The following is a 21,308-nucleotide window of genomic DNA, read 5'->3' as shown; positions in this document are numbered from 1 at the left end:
TGTGTGTGTGTGTGTGTGTGTGTGTGTGTGTGTGTGTGTGTGTGTGTGTGTGTGTGTGTGTGTGTGTGTGTGTGTGTGTGTGTGTGTGTGTGTGTGTGTGTGTGTGTGTGTGTGTGTGTGTGTGTGTGTGTGCTTGTGTCTGTCTGTGTGTGTGTGTGTGTGTGTGTGTGTGTGTGTGTGTGTGTGTGTGTGTGTGTGTGTGTGTGTGTGTGTGTGTGTGTGTGTGTGTGCGTGTCAGGCACTAATTCGTATCTTACCAATATTGGACCGCTTAATATAATATAAGGCTCACGTGCGAATTATAGATCCCCTACGAGAGGCGTAGAATCTTGTAGGAGATATAATTTTTTCCTTAAAAAAATTAGTATGAGGACCTCCTTTAAAAGTTCCTAGCCATAAAAGAAAAACTATAGAAATTAAGGCAACAGTACCGTCAAATAAATAAAGTACTTACATTGTTACGTACTGAGTACTTGTTATTGCTGAGTCCAGACAGGTACAAACACCGTCAGTCGGTACAGGGAGGTGCCGCAGTACTACATGTGCTCGTCAGTCAACTGGAATTCCTTCGGTTCGGAAATCTGAAGACAAATCCGTAGAGCTGGAAGTCTTATTTTCCTCGTCCGACGCCAAACTACAGAAGCGGTGTGAATGGAAGGCCTGCAGTAGGACCCGGAATGTCCACACAAGCCGGGAATGACAGGTCAGTAAGGCCAGAACACGGAAATTTTATGGATGACATCCTCCGCAGACTCCAAATCTAATGCGAGCGGGCGTAAAAAACAAGGTTCTTACATTTTAATATTTTGACTCAATTATTATACAAATGGTTTTCATTCAGTGAGAACATCACATATACACAGCCAACATCACATATCACTGCATCAAAGTAAGAAACAAAACATCAAATCAGAGCCTTTTCTTATCTCCACTCTTTATATATATATAGTTATCTTCCATCCACCTTCCGGCATGGCAACAGACATCTTTGCCCATTTTCGGCATGGTTTTTCCCCAAAATCAGGCGAAAATTAATGCGCGCACTGATATCATCCATAAAAATTACTTGCTGTGGCCAAATTGGATGAGCTAGTAGAGACCTTCCTACCTGGCTCTTGTCTACTCTATTACACGTTAGATAGCTGGTTTCCGTGCCAGATCGGGTTAGAGATATCCCTCCGGACCGTCATTATCAACAAGTAGGGGGATTCAGAGGCAGGCTTTTGTCTTTTCGCGTGACATTTGGGAATCATAAAGACATCGGAAGATAGGAAGATTGGTACTTCTATGAAATTATTGCAATTGTGACGCTCACTCAGCTTTGTGCAAAATTACATACCTCGTCCCCGTATATTTCAGGGCATTTAAACGTGAGTAACGTGGCTTCTTCTGGTATGTCTTGATGAGTGGTTTATACTTTAACTTACCCTACCATAACTTGCCATGGATATGTTAAACATGGTAAGCTTGTGCTCAACATTGGAGTATGATTGCAATTTTAAACCTTCATTAGAAGTGTAATTTTTGAATATTTTATTTCGTTTAAAAGTGGTCACACTCCGAATGTGGTATCACACTGCTATAGTACATTACCTATAACACAGCAAAGAAGCCCAAATAAACCAGAGGTTTTGTCCATTCTGTCCTAATAAGATTAAATACGAACAACATTTTATTATGGATTGTCCACTGTATGATGATAAACGCACAATTGTTTCACCTTTTTTTTCTGATTGCTCAACGAAATTTGTTACATTTCAAGCTATAGATAAATGCATTTTCATTCTAGAAGGTAATATCCCTTACTATCAAAGAATGTTTAGACCTTAGATCAAGTAGTATAAGATGATTCATCTATTGTTTTAATTTTGTAGGTCAATTTTTTTGTACCCACGTTTCTGTCTGTATGTCTACATGTAGTTAAGGACATTACAAAATTCGATGTGCTTTTGTTGTGTCAATAAAGTCCTACATAAAAACAGAATAAAACCATTCTAAAAGCCTGTAACAAGAAAATTCGAAAACAATAAAGCCTGGGGGTATATATAGAATACAAATGAAATTCCAATATATATTAGTGCAAGAGAAATCTAATACCTATATGATAAAGTTAGCGTTTAGTTTTAAGTATACATATTGTTGTACAGAGTAGACTTTACCCAAAAAGACATAATTGTCTGCACTAGTAACTGCTTTTCCATGGAAGGAATCACAGAACGCACCAAAAACAATAACAGTCTTGTGACAAAGTAAACTTGATCTTGACCTACAGTGGCTGAAGGAGAATGTCATTCCCATCTCCAAACCACTGGTAGTCTAGACCTGGTTGTAGAATTTCGCTTTGCAGTTCCGGAATGTTCCGCATGGGAGCATGTACCTGCACTTCCGCAAGTTTCATTACTGGAGGGTGATCATTCTGTCCCGGAATATTCCGTTCCGGTGCTTGCTTTTCCGGAATGTTCCGCTCCTCAGCTGGTGGCCCCCTTTTCCGGAATGTTCCGTTCCGGAGCCTGTGCCTGCTGCTGAGGCTCTGGGTCCCGGGGTAGAGGATCGCCCAGAGCGTCTCGCCGCCATGTCCCTGGTGCTGAATATGACACATCAACAAGACTGGTGTCCCTGTCCCTGGTGCTGAATGACACATCAACAAGACTGGTGTCCCTGTCCCTGGTGCTGAATGACACATCAACAAGACTGGTGTCCCTGTCCCTGGTGCTGAATGACACATCAACAAGACTGGTGTCCCTGAATGTCACACCAACAATGCATTACTGGTGTCCCTGCCCCTAGTGCTGAATGACACATCAACAAGACTGGCGAACACTACCTTGCTGGCAACTCTATCGGTGTTTATTTATTTATTTCGGTGTAAGTCCCCACATTAGATGGAAAAGTCCATTTTCAAGAGTCAGAGTACAAGTTGTGTAGGTACTCCTGCTAGAGGCAAAAACTCCAATATGTATCAAGACGTTCTGATTTATCCAACTCAGAGAACGCACAGACCTCGATAGTAGGTTCAAGGATGCGTCTGGCAGGTGCAGTGGCGAAGAGAGCTGAATAACAGCGCCCTCTGTCGATTTGTAGTATATTGCCAATGTCACTTAGACCACAGAATGATCATACCAACTCCAGTGGTTTTACCAGGTCGCGTTCTTGTCAACGATTGAATAAAACATTACCTTTCGCGTGTTTCAGCTTGTCTTCTGCTAAATAACAGGTATTCCTCGTCTGTCACGGTAGAAAAATGGTATACAATTAAAAATGTTACCCTTAACACCCCTATTTTATAATAGACGATTCCCCCAAACACTTTGATACCGGAAGTGACTTTCTGACTTCCACAGAACTTCTCGGATCTGAACTTCTCCGAAAAAATCTACCGTCATATCGGAAATCCGGATGCGTGTCATGGTGTGGCACAGCGGGGTGACTCGACTATTCTGCTTGGGGCGTGTTGCATAGTCAAAAGTCAATATATCCAGTTACATTTCTGGGAACGCCTCTCCTGGCGCGGCGGGTTGGCTTGAGATAATTAGTCTGCATTGTTGCCTGTTGCGCGCTAGCTGTGGGCGGACCGAGGTTCTGAGTAGTCGTGACACGGCAGGGGAACAACAGGGAGCGACTGGCGGCACGTAGCAGCACAGACATCCTCACTCTACACCCAACAGCGCAGTATGGGCGACTGGCTTGTTAATGAAGGCCCCAAGTGGCTGATTTTGGTAAGTCTTAGATTCCAAAATCTCAGATCACTGTGTATTGTATCTCACCTTGTAATCTTACCTTGTAGTCGGTCAATAGATACTTCCAGCGGTAACGAGACCGCTCTTCAGCTTTTTCTGTACGGCGGTAGCAAATCCTCGCATGTGCATTTGTAGTCAGTCTGTATGTGAACCTAAAATGGTACCTGTCCTTGTGGTTTCTACACTCGTGTACAAGTCTCAGCCAGTTCTTGAAAATGTTCACAGAGATACCAAAGAAGATACAGCTGCAACGTTACTGTACTGTATTTTGACCAAAGGCATCATTGGTTTGTAACGTTACATGTAGTCTGAAACTTCAAACCAATGCAATCTTTCGCTTTATCTCTGTCAATTTTGTAATGTAAGGGCATGTTTATTGTTTTTTTCTGGTAAATACAATTAACGTTATATTATAATTTTAATTTTAATACTGTGGGCACAAGTGTCATGATAATGTTATTTCCATATTATTTTATGGATTGGTTTCTGTCATGAGATGAGGTCCTGTTATTCCTAATCAGTTGGTGTTGTCATCTCTGTTGCAAAATATCATCAGGTTACAACTTGAGTCGACTCAGAAAACGTGTATAAAGCAAGGCCGACATTTTAATGGCACTGGACATAGTCCTTTAGATCAGTGTCAGTTAAAGAGTCATGTGTTGGTTAACAATTCTGCGTTGGTTACAATAACTGTCACTGGGCTTATAAAAGAGGAAAACTTAGGGTCCTGTCGATTTTTCCACAAACAGACTTGTGCCCACCTCCTCCCTGGTCCCTTTGGTGGGGCCCTAATGGCAGTTCCTTGTATGTCTAAAGACAAACCAGTTTCACATTCTGAGTACTATCCCAATTTTGAGATTCAATTTCCTAAGGCCAGCGAAGGGTCAGGAGTACTCTCCAGCTTGCACTAAAAAGTAACCGCTAGTCAGGAAAGCGGGGTTCAAGTCTGGATAGGGGCCTGCATGCCCTTTTTCGTAAGGCGTAATCGGGTTTACGGAAAAACCTGGGCTGTCTACCAGGCCAGTCTACCTTACCAGTCTACCTTGCCAGTCTAGGACGTCAGGCTACTGAACTCCCCCCATTCATAGCCTCACGAATGGCAAGGCGGCCAAGCAGCTGCGCCCCCTAGCGGAATGTATCAGAATCACTACATTGACACGTGCGTGTGCAGAAACCTAACACAGCAAGAAATCTACCGGGTCGAATAGAAATAAGATATTATAACAAGATATTATACTTCATCGAAGTTTTAATCCTTTTTTTAAGTTTTAATCCCTTTTTTAAGTTTTAATGAGCCAAGGGAAATCAACGGTAACAGGGAAACGGATCTCGCGGTTACTCCGAGTGCGTCCCGGCTGATCATCGAAACGTCGGCCCCAGAGTTAAACACATCCACACGACGGTCATTTACCAAGGCACTAAGGTGAAAACTGCCGGTGTGGGTCTTTATTCATACTCGTATGTCGGTGTCGCGCAAGGGTCTTTACCGTTTTGGAGACTGGCCGACGACCCGCTAAGCCAGTCTGGGACCGTTTCCTTGGCGTGTGCCGGGCGCATTTGGGCAGTTACGTTTGATGTGCCCAATTTCCTCGCGCGGGTCGGAATGAACTTTTGACCTAAGTGTGGGGGCAGGATTGCCCGTGCCGCACATCTGTAGATAATCTTGTTATCCTACACTAACAGATAGGTATCGTTTAACCTGACTAATCGCGCTCCTGGCGGCCGGCCCTTCCGAAGTGGTCCCCGGAGCCTGGGTTTCACAGGCTACAGTAGGATAAAATTAATTTCATCTGTCAGGTATTTCTGGAGAAGGGCATGTCGCAGGGGCAACTACCAGCATGTAAACGCCTGAATATTATGCATCGCAAAGGACAGAATATGGTTCATAATATACAGATAGATTACCCTGTCCATGTGTTTCATGTCCTCTCTGTCACATATACGAACATTATTAATTCACAATAGTAGAAGTAGAACTTTGTGTTAGCGTATTGTTTTATACCACTCTTTAATACATTTTGTATTCATTTTCTCAATTTCTCATGACCATGCAATACTTATTTGTTTATACTGGACTTGAAATAAACAAAATTGTGTTCGTGTTTTAATACCGATGTGTAGTTTGATGACTTTTTACTTCAGCTGGGAATGTGGTGTTCACTTTTCTTTCTTCATCAAGTAACTTCCCACGTTATCACATTACTTAGGTCATCTCAGTTTCAGTTTATTTATTTCACCAGCAACTGCACTCAGGTTGAATGAAAACCTGTTTTTCAGGCAGTGCTGGGCATATATAGTACAAAATACTAGACTGTGTTACAAGAAAAACACAATCAATATGACATATACATAAAAAAAATCACACAGAGTTTTTTCAACTCTCTATACATTCATGGCTTCACAATTCCTGACTGAATTTTACCTTTCCCAAAGTTTGGCGTTGTTTCCATAACTGGGGGGCGTAGAATCTTAGGCTCCCTTTATAGCAGTTCAAACTTTATATTTCGGGGCAGTTCAACAGATGAGGGTCCCAGTCAGCAAACAGTTTAACAGCCGTGCGAGTGCGAGCTCTTATGATCGGTGGAGACTTCCACCTGAACATGTCAGAGATGTACATTGGAGCTTTACCTCGCACGGCATTAAAAACTGTAACAAGACTGAGTTTTTAAGTACGATGTCTCAGAGACACCATCCCAGCCTCCGTTAACAGCTTGTCAACTGGGACATGATCCCGCAGTGTATAACCTGTGATAATCCTCGCAGCTCTACACAACAGTCTATCTAATTGTAACATTTGTGTTTTCCTACCCTGTACAATACTTGGCAACCACGCCGCGCCACAGTAGTCTAGATGCGATAACAACAATGTTTGACACATGATATTCAATATTTCTTTTGTTACAAAAGGTCTTGCACGTCGCATGGCACCAAGGCCACAGAATACTTTCTCTCTATGGAATGTGTGACTGTGTTGTGGGTTGGGGGAATGAATACAGCATCTGTTGTTCTCAGGATGTGGAGTAATAGCTAATTTTACGCTTGTCAGTGTGCCGCCAACACAGTCATCAAATTTGAGCTGGTCAGGGATAGATAGCTAAATTGAAACAGATAAGACCGGTGATAAGTCAGGTTTGCGACAGGTTCTCCTTATGGGGCCGCTAACACAAACCAGTGTTGCGTACCGACTCCCGGACTTGTAAACATGTTTAGGTTCAAGTCCAAAATAAAACCTAAACCCGGTGATCCAAGTCCGGACTTGTGAAAAAAACACATCTGAAACCAGTATACACAATGGAACGTTATACTTATTGTAACTCTAACTGTTTATTTGTTGTTATCGTGTCCCTCGGGCATGAATTTGCAATAAACTTTCAATACATAGATATATATTCTATAACATTATAACATCACCCCAAACTGTTGACATACTTCGCCAAAAAGTTTTCAGCTGTCCTTATTTTGTAACGTGTGAACAGTGAACGTGTTAATGAAAAAACGAACGTTAATAAGAAAAGAACGCAAGAAAAAGAAAACAAGAATGAGATATAATTGCATGCATGTGTCAAGAAAAAAAAAACATTTGTTTTGTCATGTTTGCTTTTGCCTTGCTTTAAATACTTTTTGAGGCCGAAGGGTCCAGAATTGGGGCATTTGGAAATGCTGCCCCCGCACTAGTTTAGTATATTGCGATACCCTTTAGCCCATCAGGGCTAATCTTCCAGGGCTCACTTGGGTCAAAAGTTGACTCCAACCCGCACGCTCTCAAATAACCGCGAGATATCTTGTTATTCGCCCCGGTAGATTTCTTGCCGTGTTAGGTTTCGCATGCACGTGTCAATGTAGTGGGTGCAATTCAGATAAATTCCGCTAGGAGGCGCAGCTGCTTGGCCGCCTTGCCATTCGTGAGGCTATGAATGGGGGGAGTTCAGTAGCCTGACGTCCTAGACTGGCAAGGTAGACTGGTAAGGTAGACTGGCCTGGTAGACAGGCCAGGGTTTTCCGTAAACCCGGCGTAATCAGGCCTTTTTAGTTTTCGTAATCTGTAGGCAGCCTCCCCAAAAATGAACGTAATTCGTAATAGTACATTAGCCACAAAGTGTTAAGTCGTAATCAGCTCTGAGAATTTTCTGTATCTGTATCTGTTTTAACGTAATTCGTACTAGTAATTGGTGGCGAAAATTTTGCGTAATTGGTAACCACTACTCCCCCCACGCAGGCCGTCTTAGATATTACCCGTCCCAATACATAAGTCTCATCTTCCTTTATTGGGCGTCTCATGGGGAGCAAATATTATATTAATTAAAAACATAAACGAAGACGAAAATAAGTGCCTCTTGTACTCCATTTTGATGTGCAATCTATCTAGCCTCCTTCGCAGACTTTTTGGGCGTCGGCGTTATTTATTTTTTTTTCTGTGAGCGACACGAGTAATATGCTGTGGAGAGAAGGTTGTTGGAGCGCGAAACCTTCTCTCCACGGCAAGAACTCCCTCGGCAGTAAAATCGTCCCTCCGCAGCATATTACTTGCGTCGCTCACAGTCACAGAAAAATATATTAATTACACCAACGCCCAACAGGTCTGCAAAGGAGGCTACAAATTTATCCTGCTCCATGGGTCGCCCACTATGCTTCCAGCCATGTGTCTACAGACAAATGTGACTGGTAGTGAAGCGTTACACTATATGGTACTTAGTAATATAAAATACTGTCACCTGACCTTAAGCCAGTGGTCGAAATACTTTTTTTCAGTGCTCTGCAATATTGCAGAAGAGTCAAAATTTTGTTCTGCAAGTTGGAAATACTTCCTGCAAATACACAAGCCACCATACTACAACCTTCTCAAACCATTAATGCCTTTCTTTACATCATATATAGCTTAATTGTAAATCTGTAGCATTACTGGAATTCTTTAAAGTTGAATGTATCACTCTTTTTAATTTCATACTTTCAGACTTTATTATTAGATCCTTCTATAAGCATGAACTATTGACTGATATGCAAATTAGTGAAACCAAAGTCCAAAAGGAAACAAAAGATGTCAGTGAAGACAAAGATGATGCAAATTAGTGAAGAAGCTCCTGTTGTTTCAGAACAGTGTTGTCTGGCCTTGGGGCCAGGAGCGCCAATCCCAAGTGCCAATTTTTCCTTCTGCAAAATTGCAGATTGTATACATTTTTCTTCTGCAATCTTGAAAAACTATCTGCAAATTGCAGACTGCAGACAGGTATTTTGAACACTGTTAAGCTCTTTATTCACAACCACTTGTTGAAGAGCCAATGTTTAATGACCACCTGTCGTTTTCATTAGGGCAGCTACGACTGGTTTACTGTCACTAAAGCTGTAACTACTGCTAACAATTAAGTTCCAAATTGTAAAGTATTTCTAGCTCTTGCTAAACATATTAGTGATTCAAAATAACTTACAATGCTATTCAATTGTTCACCAAGCTGATGAGATTGTTCCCTGTTCTCCTTTTCAGAGTATCATTCCTGCCAAATAGTATTCCTACCAAAGATGCACACATTATAAAGTAAAACTCATACTGTCAGTGTTACAATTTTTCTCTAATTGGACTTTTCACAAATATGTAGTACTGTATGTTCATATGCATAATTGTAACGGTTGTACATTTCTTGTCTGTCCCATGTCTGCAGGTTCTGTGGTTTGGGATCAACATTGGTCTGTTTGTTGGTTACTTCCTGTTTTACCACCAAGGAAATCAGTTCTACTATCTCAGGTTACTTCTGGGAGTAAGTATTGACCATTTAAAGTAAAGACGACATGAAAGCAATAACAATGAAATGCTTATGAAGCAAGTTTAAACTGCAATTTCCAACACAACAAATTGGACTCACTCAAATGTTTGACTGTACAGCTCAAGTCTTTGTCAAGGAATGAGCAATACAGATGAACTTTCAAGATAACAATGAAATGCAACCGTGTGTTACTGAGTTCCAGACAATAGGCATTATTCAATGAACAGAAGCTTGGACAAAATACACTCTTCTGATGTTAGGGAACATCAAATCTTATTTGCTCATCATTCAACCAGTTCATTCTATTAAAATAATTTGATTGCTATGGATGATGCCACAGTGCATGGCAGTTGGTTCAGAACCCGGCACCACGGCTTGAGAAAAATGGTCTTTTTAATTAATTCTTAAAGCAAAGAAAAGCAACTGTATATAGTCACTATAGCCATGACGTGTTGTTTTCTGATACATTTTGTAACTATCAGAAAAATTGAAAAAAATGGTAAAGAATGAAAAAAATACAAAAAGCCTTAAAATTAAGCACATTGTCAAGTAAGGTGTATCGTATTGTGGTTTTGTTGAATAAAGAAATTAGCAGAAAAAAAACATGTCGTATTGACATTAATAGTAAATTAGTAAATCTTGATCACAATTTACTAAAAAGCTGTGTTGTGACAGCATGTAGGATCTTTTTTGCTAGTTACAGTGTTTTTGCACATATATGTAGTTTTTAGTATGTACAAACTACAGATTCTGAAGTCAAATAACCATCCTTACTGTCCCTATTGCAGCATGGATTAGCCTGGGCACGAGCCCCTGCAGCGTGTCTGAACTTCAACTGTATGCTGATCCTGCTGCCTGTCTGCAGGAACCTCATCTCCTACCTGCGAGGATCCTGTGGGGTAGGCTATCATGTCATGTACATTATACACCCTCCATTGGTCTCATTCTTAGGCCACACCAATTTAATTTCTTGGTTAACGGATTTTTCTAGAAAAAAAATGGAGCGGGCGGGCGAAAAAAAAAATAAATAAAAATTTGAGACTACCTGCCATACAGACATGTAGTAAGCAATCCATTAAGTTAAGATACAACATGATATAAGACATTATATTGGACACTTATTGAACTGAAAGGACCATTTACTACATGAGCAACTTCTCTTACATCCCTTTACAATTATTCGTATTATTTTGCAAGATACACATCTTTATGTCCTACCTGGGCCGCGATTACGTTCGATACGGGTGTTCCGGCCCGTGTGATAACTAGCGGTACGGCCCGGGGGTTCTTAACGCGTACGGCCCGGGCCTTCCAAATGTTCCATAGAACGATTCGAACGCGTTTCGGCCTAACCGCGTGCACCGATTTCGAAATTCGAATACAAAATTCGGACGTTGGGATTGATGTTGTCGCATTTTTTGGGGTTTAGGGACACCAAATTTTCGCTCATTTCGCATTGAAAGGCGCGTTTTCTTGGGTAGGTATGACATAAATAAAATACAACACGGTGTATTCCGCATCACCCTCGGTCCCAGCCCTCCCGCGGATCAGATCTCCCTCCGGCCTTTGGCCGTCGGGCGATCCGACGCGCGGTCGGGCTGGTACCTCGGGCGATACGGAATACCCCGTGTTGTATTCTATATTTACTGTATGAACAACAAACTGTTGACAAGACTCCAATCCAACAGGTTTCACTTTTATTTATCTTTCAAAGTTCCAAAGAGTGGTTTAAAGTAAATCAAGGTGCTCTCTTCAGATCCCATTGTTTTCTTAGAGTTCAGGGCACACAGCTTACCACTGGGCTGGGAATTCTATTGTGTCTGGCTGATATGGAAGTTATTTAGAGCTTGAAATTTACAATATCCTAAATTTTTGCTTTAGACAAATTTCCAGGAATCAAGGAGGTTAAATACAACCTCCTTGCAGGAATGTGTAAAAGTCATTGGCAAAAGAATTACATGTACATGTAACTGATTCAACAGATATTCTATTTCTTTTTTATCTTTCCCCAATTCCCAAATACTACCGGTACTATCCATTTGATATTTCCCATTATACACTTTAGGTATGCTACAGCTACATTATGATTATACATAGCCATAATTCAAACAAATACTGAAATAGCCACATTGACACACTCTTCAAGTTGCCACAAACTCAATGGTCTAGGGTTTCACTATGAAGTCTTTGATGTATGGGGATTTTTTATTTGTAGGGGGAACCATTTTATTGAAAAAATTTAGATGTAATAATTGATGCATTATTTGCAATTGTACTCCTGTTTATAGGTATGTAAATGAGATGTAACTTTGTTAGAATGCCACATGCACATGTAGTATTTTTTCACAGAGTAATTTCTATAATTAAAAGTACCTGTTTCCCCCTACTCAAAGTGGACTCTTCCGACCGTGAGAAAAAGTAACTGTTGCTTTAGTGAATGGACTTACGTGTATGGAGGACTTTTTACTTTGCCAAATTCCCATGTTTGTGGTAGGATTTTGTACTTTTTGAGAGTAATACAGTTAGTGATGGCAGAATACATTGTTATGTCGTGTTATTTTTTTACATTTTCCCTGGAAAAAAAAGATCGTTTTGAAGGTGTGTGTGCATGTGCCGCCCAGGCCGAGTTCGGCCGATTTTTAACGCCCGTTTCTAGCACATGTTTCCGACACAATACGTGTTCCTAAATATAATATATATCTAAAAGGGAGACGATATGTTGTTACAGGTACGATGACTTAGTAAATCTGCCGTACGTTTGTCGTCAGTGAAGTTTTGTCCCATGAATGGTGACTAATGGTGACATGTGCAAAGGGGGTGGGGGGCGAATTCTATATCAAAAGAATTTGACGAACTTTTGAAGACGCAACCTAGCTTTCCGAACAAACTGCAGTCAGAAAATGTTTCTACCTTGAAGCAATGTATTTTTAACGCTGTTAACTATGCCGAAAGTTTGAAAAATTACAACGTACCGGGTGGATTTTTGGGCCCAAAAATAAACGTTTATTTGGGACCCGAGAGTATGGATTTTTGTTCTGTTTTTATTTTTATTTCATTTTGGAAAAAAAACGAAGCGGCGAATCCGTTAACCAAGGAAATAAATTGGTGTGGCCTTAGACAGGGTTTGAAATTAGCACATCCGATTCGGCAGAACGTACTGTACCTGGCGCAAAACCCGCAATGTATTGTGCATAGCACTTCAAAAGAACGTCTCATATAAGGCCGTACTCGCATATATAAGCTTAACATCCTGTCTGTTAGTTTTCAAATGTTATGTCAGAAGAGATATCGTCTGCAACTGGCAAAATTCTGATGCAATGTTGACCAAAAATTCAACGAAAACCGTGAGAAATGGGGGTTTTGTGCAGGCGCAGTGCATTCTACCGATGTGCTCGTTTGAAGTACCCACTTTATTTCAGGCCCTGAGCACAAAACTTAAAAGTTACACTGAAATAAACCGTGTACTGCCTCACCCAGCATGTGAGCAGTTACAGGTGGCCTAACTTATCAGTTGCCTTTCAAAATACACAGCCGGTGTTGACGGCAACTTGAAATAATGATGGGCAACCTAGCTTTTGGCTCAGGTTTTCTACCTAGAAAAAAAATGGCAAGGGCAACCCGAGAAAAAAAATGTTTCAAAACCTATAAGGTCATTGATATAGTTAACAGTAGAGAAATTGTGTGCTTGGAGTTGTTGAGATGAAAATTTTATTTTATACTCAGTTTGAATGTAGAGTTAATTTTTTTAAAAGGTCGGGAGTATTTTTCTTGCACTTCTAACACCTCAGAGGGACATTAGGAATGCGCTTCACCTGGTGGTGTTCAAATGTGAGGGCCTGCAAGGGGGGGTCCCTACAACGCTCTACACTGAATTCGGAAACCTCTTGATTACGCTTTACGCTAAATTCCAAGCGTCTACAATGCATTACGTAGAATTAAAATGGGGAATACGCTCTACGCAAAATGCGAAGAGCGGTCCATCTACGCTTTACGTAGAATTAAAACGGCCAATTACGCTATACGGAAAAGGGCTTGCGGGCCCCCAAATGTTGTTCCCGTGTAGAGAAAATTGTATTTCTAAATCACACATTCTTCAGACATATCAATCTCAAATAATCAATATGTATATTGGTCTACACGGGGACAACAATTGCAACAAGTATACAATCATTGTATAATGTCTTCCTACTTGTTCAGATTTGATATTTGAAATATTTGAAGAATTTGATATTTGAAGATTTGATATCTTTAATGGTAAGCTGTTATGTTCAAATTTTGTTCCTGGGATTTATTATTTAATGCATCAGAAGTTTCTGTACTGTACATGTACTAAAGCAGTAAGAGAGTAGTAACACGGTGATGTCACAAATGCCTGTCCAGTGAGTATTTGTTATGCACAGCAGAATGATATTTTGCCTACAGGCTCCATTACCAGGGCTCAAAATACTGGATGAATGTGCACCTTAGTGCACCCAAATTTGGTGCACCCAAATATTTTCTTACTAGTAGGTTTAATGGTGTAAAGATGTTAAATGTATAGTAGTTACAGCATATTCTTAACATCCAAGTGTCAGAAAAAATGATACAATTATTGTTTTGGTACTTTTCTGGAAAATGAAACATAATTATAGTTTTTGCAGACATTCTAGTTATTTTACCGTATATGGTGCACCTAAAATATTTTTATGCACCTAATTTTTTAGCTTGGGTGCACCAGTGCACCTATTCCCAAAAATGAATTTCGAGTCCTGATTACTTTCCCTGAAAAGTCACGACAGGAAACATCAGGTGATACTAGTGTCTGGTACCTATTGTCCTGAGGCAGTCACCTGAGTTTACAGAACAAAGTAGTTGCCTGTTTGTCAAGCGCAACTGTTTGTTTTCATTGTTTGGAAGGGTGCCATGTCATGCAGGTGAATATGCTAACTAGGCTAGGGGTGCATAATCCTGCCCCAGGGCATGAGGGTTTTCAACACAAGGTTAGAATTCAATATAGAAGTCAAACCAAATCTTATTATTAGTTTTACTTCTAATTTTAGTTTTACAAGCACAGTAATGCAATATTTCTCAAATAAAGGTAGGTTAATTGCAGGTACTGTCTCCCTTACCTACCCTTGCCTCTTATCTATGTGATAGAAAAATTTTAGAAGCAATCCAACAACCTTGATGGAAAAAAATCAACAAAAAATGTGGGTAGGAATATGAAAATATTCGAAGGACAAGCGATAATCACTCTTAACCCCATGATTTGCCTTTTGGAGGCTTATTGCAGGGGAACCGAGGGAAGCTCGACCCAGTGAGTGCGAGTGATTACAGGGGGAGCGTGCCTCGGACTTTGACAGCACCGCGCCTACGGTGCTCCCCCACCCAAATCAGATGAATCACCCCACCCATGAATCAGGGCTTAGGCCAAACCAATTTAATTTCTTGGTTAACGGATTTTTCTAGAAAAAAATGGAGCGGGCGGGCGAAAAAAATAAAAAAAATAAAAACAGGCCTAGGCATCCTATTATGGCCCAAAATGGTTTGATAGGAGCCATGAAGTCAACACACCAGACTGGTTCAAAATTTGAAAAATGAATTTTGAACTTTTCATAATACCATTGCATTGAAAGATGGAATAACTGTAACAACTAGGATGAAAAGGACTGTTTTCAACTGTTCAGGACAAAATATGAGCATTTTGCAGTTGATTCTGAATTTTTACTTTTATTTGCAAATCAGAAAAAAATGAAGCGGTGAATCCGTTAACCAAGAAATTAAATTGGTGTGGCCTTACGAAAAAAAATTCGATCTGGCTACTAGTAGAGCCCTGGTTTAAAGTGAGGTGGAAAGAAGTTCACAAATGTTCCTGTGACAACATTTGTCTCTGAATACAAGCTCACAGCTTTAAGTAACAGTAGATATAGTCAAAGTCAGTCACTTTGAATGCATTTCTCTCCATACCATAGTGTTGTCGGCGCAGCATCCGTCGGCAGTTGGACAAGAACATAACATTTCACAGAGCAGTGGCTTACATGATATGTCTCCACACAGGTGAGGAAACTTATTTCTTTATTGAGATTCACCACATTTGTAGAACTATGGACATAACTGTTGGCTGTCAATTCTTTTGCAAGATATCAGCTTACAAACAACAGATTGTAAGTTAGATTGATCCACTCACACCTGGAAGGAACCCTACTGTTATTGATCATGATAGGTGTGGTGGAGTCTTTGACATGCTTGATCGATGAGGTTTTAAGAGCTCTCCTCAAATATGGGACCTAGGCCTCTCAGGCTTTCTATGGCAATCATTCGATATCTTTATTTTGCAATCAGATACAGATTCATGTACACATACATATTCATGCACAGATACAGGCTTATTATAATAAATACTTCCCATCCAAAAGGATGTTCCTAACTAAAGCTGATGACCTGGCACAGTTAAACCTGGTCAGCCTGCCATCTCCAACTTATTATCCCACTCCTGACCAGTGAATTTGACAGGTTCAATTCCAGCCAACTTGCACTCTGTAAATCACTGGTACTTTTTGAAATTCATACCAATTGTACTTAGGGTTGCTGTCCCTGTAGAGGGGTTTTTGTTGAGAACATCCATTGTTTTGCTTGCAACATTCAAAAACTAATTGTTCTTACTCAGGAATGTCAATTTGTTTTGTACTTTGGCAGAGAACGCAATAACGATGCTTTGTCTTACATGTCTTGGAAAGCTAAGTTCACCAGATTGAATCCCGCTGTCGGCATTATTTTAATTTAACAATGCCGAAATGCCAGCTTTTTAAAATTAAGGCTCTTTCAAGTTGGTGATGCCTTCATCTGGTTCTTTTTTTGCGGCCGGGCCAGCTTTTTTAAAAGCTTTTCTTTTTTGGCGTATCTTATTACCTAGATGTCTAACCTTCAACAACATAGGCGTACACTTTTTTGTGACTTTGTGGATGAAAACGCTATGCTGAATGGGAGCTGCTTCAGACCTTTGTGCCTCAGATTAAAGCCCCAGTGCAACAGGATACAACACAAATAAAAAACACCTTAAGTTTATACCCTGTTGCACTGGGGCTTACATGCTTCTCACAGTTCAGCCCACAAGCTGCAAAGCAAGAGTACAGTACAATACAACCAGGAATACAATTTTAATTTCAATTTAAAAATAAATGTTAAGCCACCAACATGTCCTCTTCAATCAGGATGATTTTTAATCTATTAGCCTATGGATATAAACTTGAATCCCAATGTCTACCCCTGACTGCTTGTTTGCTTGTTTGTTTCACATAACCAGAAGACTGCCTTAAGGCATAACACACCAGTCCTGTACAATTTTATGCAGTATAAGTACAATGTACTATAAGGTTTTATCCACCCAGGGAAGTACCCCTACTATCCTGCATAACTGTGGTGGGATCAACAAGGGGGACTCAACAGCAGATTCAAAGTGTTCTGCTTTTTAGATATTACTTTTCTGAATCCTGAAAAGTATCAGTAATTGTTTGTATTTGACAACACAGAGTTTGCAGCACCAATATTTCTGGTAGTTCCCCCCAAGTACCCTCCAGATCAATTAGAGCCCGGTAAAACATGTCATTTCACAACCAACCATAGGACAAACTTCAACACAGATGATGTGATAAATCTTGAAGATGTATTATAGATTGATAAACATTCCAGAAATGCATTGCAAGAATATTTTCAGGGAAGTAATTATCAAAGTCAATTTTATGGTCATTTTTAAATGTTTGTACAATGTATTAGCTTAAATCTACCCTATCCCATAGCATACGGTTAGATACATGTACATGCATCTGTGAGACGAAAATAGGATGTCACTGACAGAGGAAAGTTGCTTGTTTTTTTATCATAGGCTGGTTGTAACATTACATGTTACATTAGGTATTTAGTGGTGGCATCAAAAAGAAAGGGGCTCCTAGCATTATTATAAGCTTGTTTTTTGTTTAAAAAGTATAACATGGTGACGAAAATGTGCAAAGAAATGGCAGTTAATGTCAATATCATACAAATTTCTTCATCCAGAAATATTAATTATTATTTTTTGTTTGATTCTGAAATTGCATCGGATGCCTTTAACTTAATAGGTGTTCAGTCAGAACATTCTTTAGAAGGTCCCAGTGACACCGTTTCTTTCAATGTGAATTTTTTCATTCTAGGTTAAAATATGTATTCAGGAGTGGTGTTATAATTTCAGTCTATTTTATATCCTGCAGCTATTCATTTTGGTGCTCACTGCTACAACCTGGAGCTGCTGGTTGCTGCCCAGACTGACCCGTACAACCTGCCCTTCTTCTTCTACGGTAACGACACGGAAAATCTCATCGCCAAACTCACCAGTCTGCAGGATGGAGTTAACTCCACCTACATCAATCCCATCAGGCTGTCTAACTCGGTAAGGCCACATTTTTGTTTCTCAGATTTTTTCAGAAAAAATATGGAGCGACAGGGCAAAATTAAAAAAAAAACAGACCAAGGCACCCCATGATAGCTGGAAATGTTACAATATGAGCCATGAATTGAAGTGAACATACCAGGCTGGTTTATGATTAAAACAATAGATTTTGAACTTTTAATGAAACAAAATTGCACTGTTACATTGAAAGGACTTTTTTCAACCGTTGGGGCCAAAATGTCTTTCATGTGAGCATTTTACAGTTGATTCAGAACCCCCCAATTTTTGTTTTTATGCAAATGAGAAAAAATTGGACAGGGCGAATCCAAGAAACAACAAATTAAATTGGTCATAAATCTCTCATAGCTCAGGCCATGTTTATTTGATTATATGGATGACATCTGTGCGTGCATCAAATTTCGTCCATTTTCAAAGAAAAAAAGTTTTGGACCATACAGTACATTGTACAATGCAGCTCTAAAATGAACAAATATATGCTGTAAATTGCAACAAAAACTTGGAACATGATACTATTTGTCGCAAAATGCCAAAGTCAATTCCAAAGGAAAGGAAGAAAATGTGGAGAAATGTTTAATGAAGAGTCTATTATTCACCATACCATACCCTGTGTGTTTAGTCATTTGTACAACCTTCATGGCCATGTAGATTTCTTGACTTTAATTTTTTTATAAGTTATAAATAAATGTATGATTTGTGAATATTCATCTTTTAAAAACTATTTTCTGCTCATATTTAAGACTCCACCTTGCCTTTTCTCAGGATCCCATTATAGAAGGTCTGAAGACGATCGCAGGTGTGACAGGTGTGGTCATCACACTGGCACTTATTGTCATGGTGTCATCATCTACTGAAGTCATCAGGTCAGGTGTCATCTTGTCTGCTTTTGTGTCTCTGACCTGACTAGTAAAGGGGCATTATGTAACATTTTTGCGCCAAGAATTTAAATTTTTCGATTGACAGAAATCTAATCTAAGTGTGATTGTAATTTATTTTGGAAGTAAATTAAAATCGCACAAAGATTTTTTGTGCAATTATTAGAAAATGATAAGTTTCACCACCCCATATTTTTCTTTAGGTCTTTTCTTTCACGTAACCAGAGTGCTTTTCTTATTTTTTTTTTTATTTACTACAAAATTTAGTACAATTTTCACCCCAAAACAAGGCTCAGATGTTTTGGGTTTCTGTATAATGGACTGCAAACTTAAGACAGAATCTCATGTTTGTTTACATGTACGGTATGATGTACCTGATGATGTCTATCAAACACCTTCCTCAGAGCTTCTGAATGAGTTAATGTACATTATGCTTCTGGTCGCTATCCATGTATGTAGCCAAAGTAGTTTGCGCTTTTGTGGGCAAGAACACAATCCCAAATAAGCTCGTATCCTAGCTTGTCCTGGGATTGTGTTCTCGCTGCAAAAGTGCCACCTACATGTACTTTGGCGAGAAACAGCACTCCAGTCAGAAGCTCTGAGGAAGGTGTCTGATAGACATCCAAATGTAAGCGTGGGGAGAAGAAAATTCCAATGAATACGTTCTACCAGTCTGATGAAATGATATTATTCTTTGACATACAGGAGGTCTTACTTTGAGGTTTTCTGGTACACACATCACCTCTTCATCATCTTCTTCATCGGGCTGGTCCTGCATGGCATCGGGTGAGTAGGGTTTTTTACAAAGCTGTAGTATTCTCAATGTGCTATTCACTGGTCACTATCATCAATGTAGAAACCACCTACGGTAACCTCAGGCTCAGGGTCACCAAAAATTCTTAACTTTGAGGTACACAAAATGCATCAAAATTAAGCCAGTAGTTCCTTTTCAAAGTTTGTCATGTTCCATTTAGAAGAGACAACTTATCATGACTCCTAGCCATAGAAATTGAATCTCTTTGATCATTGTTATGAGACAAGTAATTAATCATGATAGAAAACTGCTTCACTGGAAATGAAGTGAAAAAAAAAGTTGACTAGCATCATAATAGGAGAGAACACCTACACAAAGTTAGCTTCAAAGAATATTCTCTTCTTTTTGGTTTCTAACCCTCTCTTCTTATTAAAAAAGTATCTTTAAGTTAGACTACTTCAACCCAATGGTACATTATTCATGATGTACACTAAGTCTTCCTTAATGCACCTGCAGTGGTATTGTACGTGGACAGACCAACCTTGATGTACATAACCCTGAAGAGTGCTTCAAAAGGTACCTGGAATGGAGTCCAGCTGATGCCACCTGTAAGATTCCACAGTTTCAAGGAGGAGGAGCACAGGTGTGCTTTTATTGGTTATTACTCTTTGTTTATATTCAGCACATGTCAGATCCACTGTTACATTATTATGTAGTTAACATCTGTGTCCATAATATCACCAGGGTCCATAATATCGCCACCTTGAGAAACAGTGTGCTTAAAGATATTTTTACTGCAACATACCCTAGGTATGTACATTTGATGTGTGAAGGAGTGCATACCAAAAGTATGTTGCAGTAAAAATATGACTTTAAGCACACTGTTTCTCAAGGTGGCGATATTATGGACCCTGGTGATATTATGGACACAGATGTTATATGTAGTAGGCAATAAATGGCAAAACTGACCAAGCAAGCTGTTTTTGTATCAGCACTGGGACTGTGTATCAACTGTAACTTTTTTCACTACAACCGCATATTAATTAAACTTTTCAAAATCAAAGTCATAACTCTATGTCGATGAAGGTTGGACACCCAGGTGGTGACAAATACAAGGAAATTGTTATTCAAGCAACTGGATACGTAGGTTTTGAAAACGTCAGACGTTCCAAATGGCATCCACAACTTTTCGTCAGCGACTAACGGAATTTGTAGTTCATACATTTAATGTAGTGAAGACAATTACATGTATTATACAGGCCAATAAGGAAACAAATAGTGCCTTAGCATCAACAACATGTGCACTTTCAAAAAAACCCTGTCTTCCGAACAACAAGCCATACTCTACAATCAACTCGGTGTCACATCAACACACTTACAGAACCAGATAAGCTACTCGGAACACCTTCAAACTAGACAAACCAAAAACAAACAGCACTAAAAAAGCCAAATCACATACAGAACTACTGCAGCATGGAACTCTCTACCACATGGGCTGCAAACAGTGTCATCACATGAGAAGTTCAAACAAGGCCTACTAAAGCACATGAGGGACATGAATAAGTAAAGCACAATGTTGCACATTTGTTTAATGTACATGTAAATGTATTATAATTGTATGTGATGTATTGTTATGTCTCATGTACCCTCTCCTGGAAGAATAGCTGCCACCCTTCATGGGTGGGCAGCTAAGGCCACACCAATTTAATTTGTTGGTTCTCGGATTTGCCTCTTCGTTTTTTTTCTGATTTGCAAAAAAAAAAAAAA

General features: G+C 39.7%; 1 protein-coding gene across 1 annotated transcript in view; it reads left to right on the top strand.

Annotated features, from left to right (window-relative positions):
- Positions 1-3,300: 3,300 nt before the first annotated feature.
- The window catches only part of LOC109466371 (cytochrome b-245 heavy chain-like), a 23,712-nt gene continuing 5,704 nt past the window's right edge, over positions 3,301-21,308 (top strand). The window contains exons 1-8 of the mRNA XM_019764084.1: positions 3,301-3,716; positions 9,392-9,487; positions 10,282-10,392; positions 15,445-15,529; positions 17,716-17,894; positions 18,675-18,775; positions 19,493-19,573; positions 20,058-20,184. Coding sequence (XP_019619643.1) covers positions 3,672-3,716; positions 9,392-9,487; positions 10,282-10,392; positions 15,445-15,529; positions 17,716-17,894; positions 18,675-18,775; positions 19,493-19,573; positions 20,058-20,184 — 825 coding nt within the window. The 5' untranslated portion in view covers positions 3,301-3,671. The remainder of the gene's footprint in view (positions 3,717-9,391; positions 9,488-10,281; positions 10,393-15,444; positions 15,530-17,715; positions 17,895-18,674; positions 18,776-19,492; positions 19,574-20,057; positions 20,185-21,308) is intronic.

The sequence above is a fragment of the Branchiostoma belcheri genome, unplaced genomic scaffold (assembly GCF_001625305.1).
Source record: "Branchiostoma belcheri isolate BF01 breed outbred unplaced genomic scaffold, Haploidv18h27 scaffold164, whole genome shotgun sequence".
Lineage (NCBI taxonomy): Eukaryota > Metazoa > Chordata > Leptocardii > Amphioxiformes > Branchiostomatidae > Branchiostoma > Branchiostoma belcheri.
The sequence above is the reverse complement of the archived record's forward strand: the minus strand, read 5'-3'. Positions and strand labels throughout refer to the sequence as shown.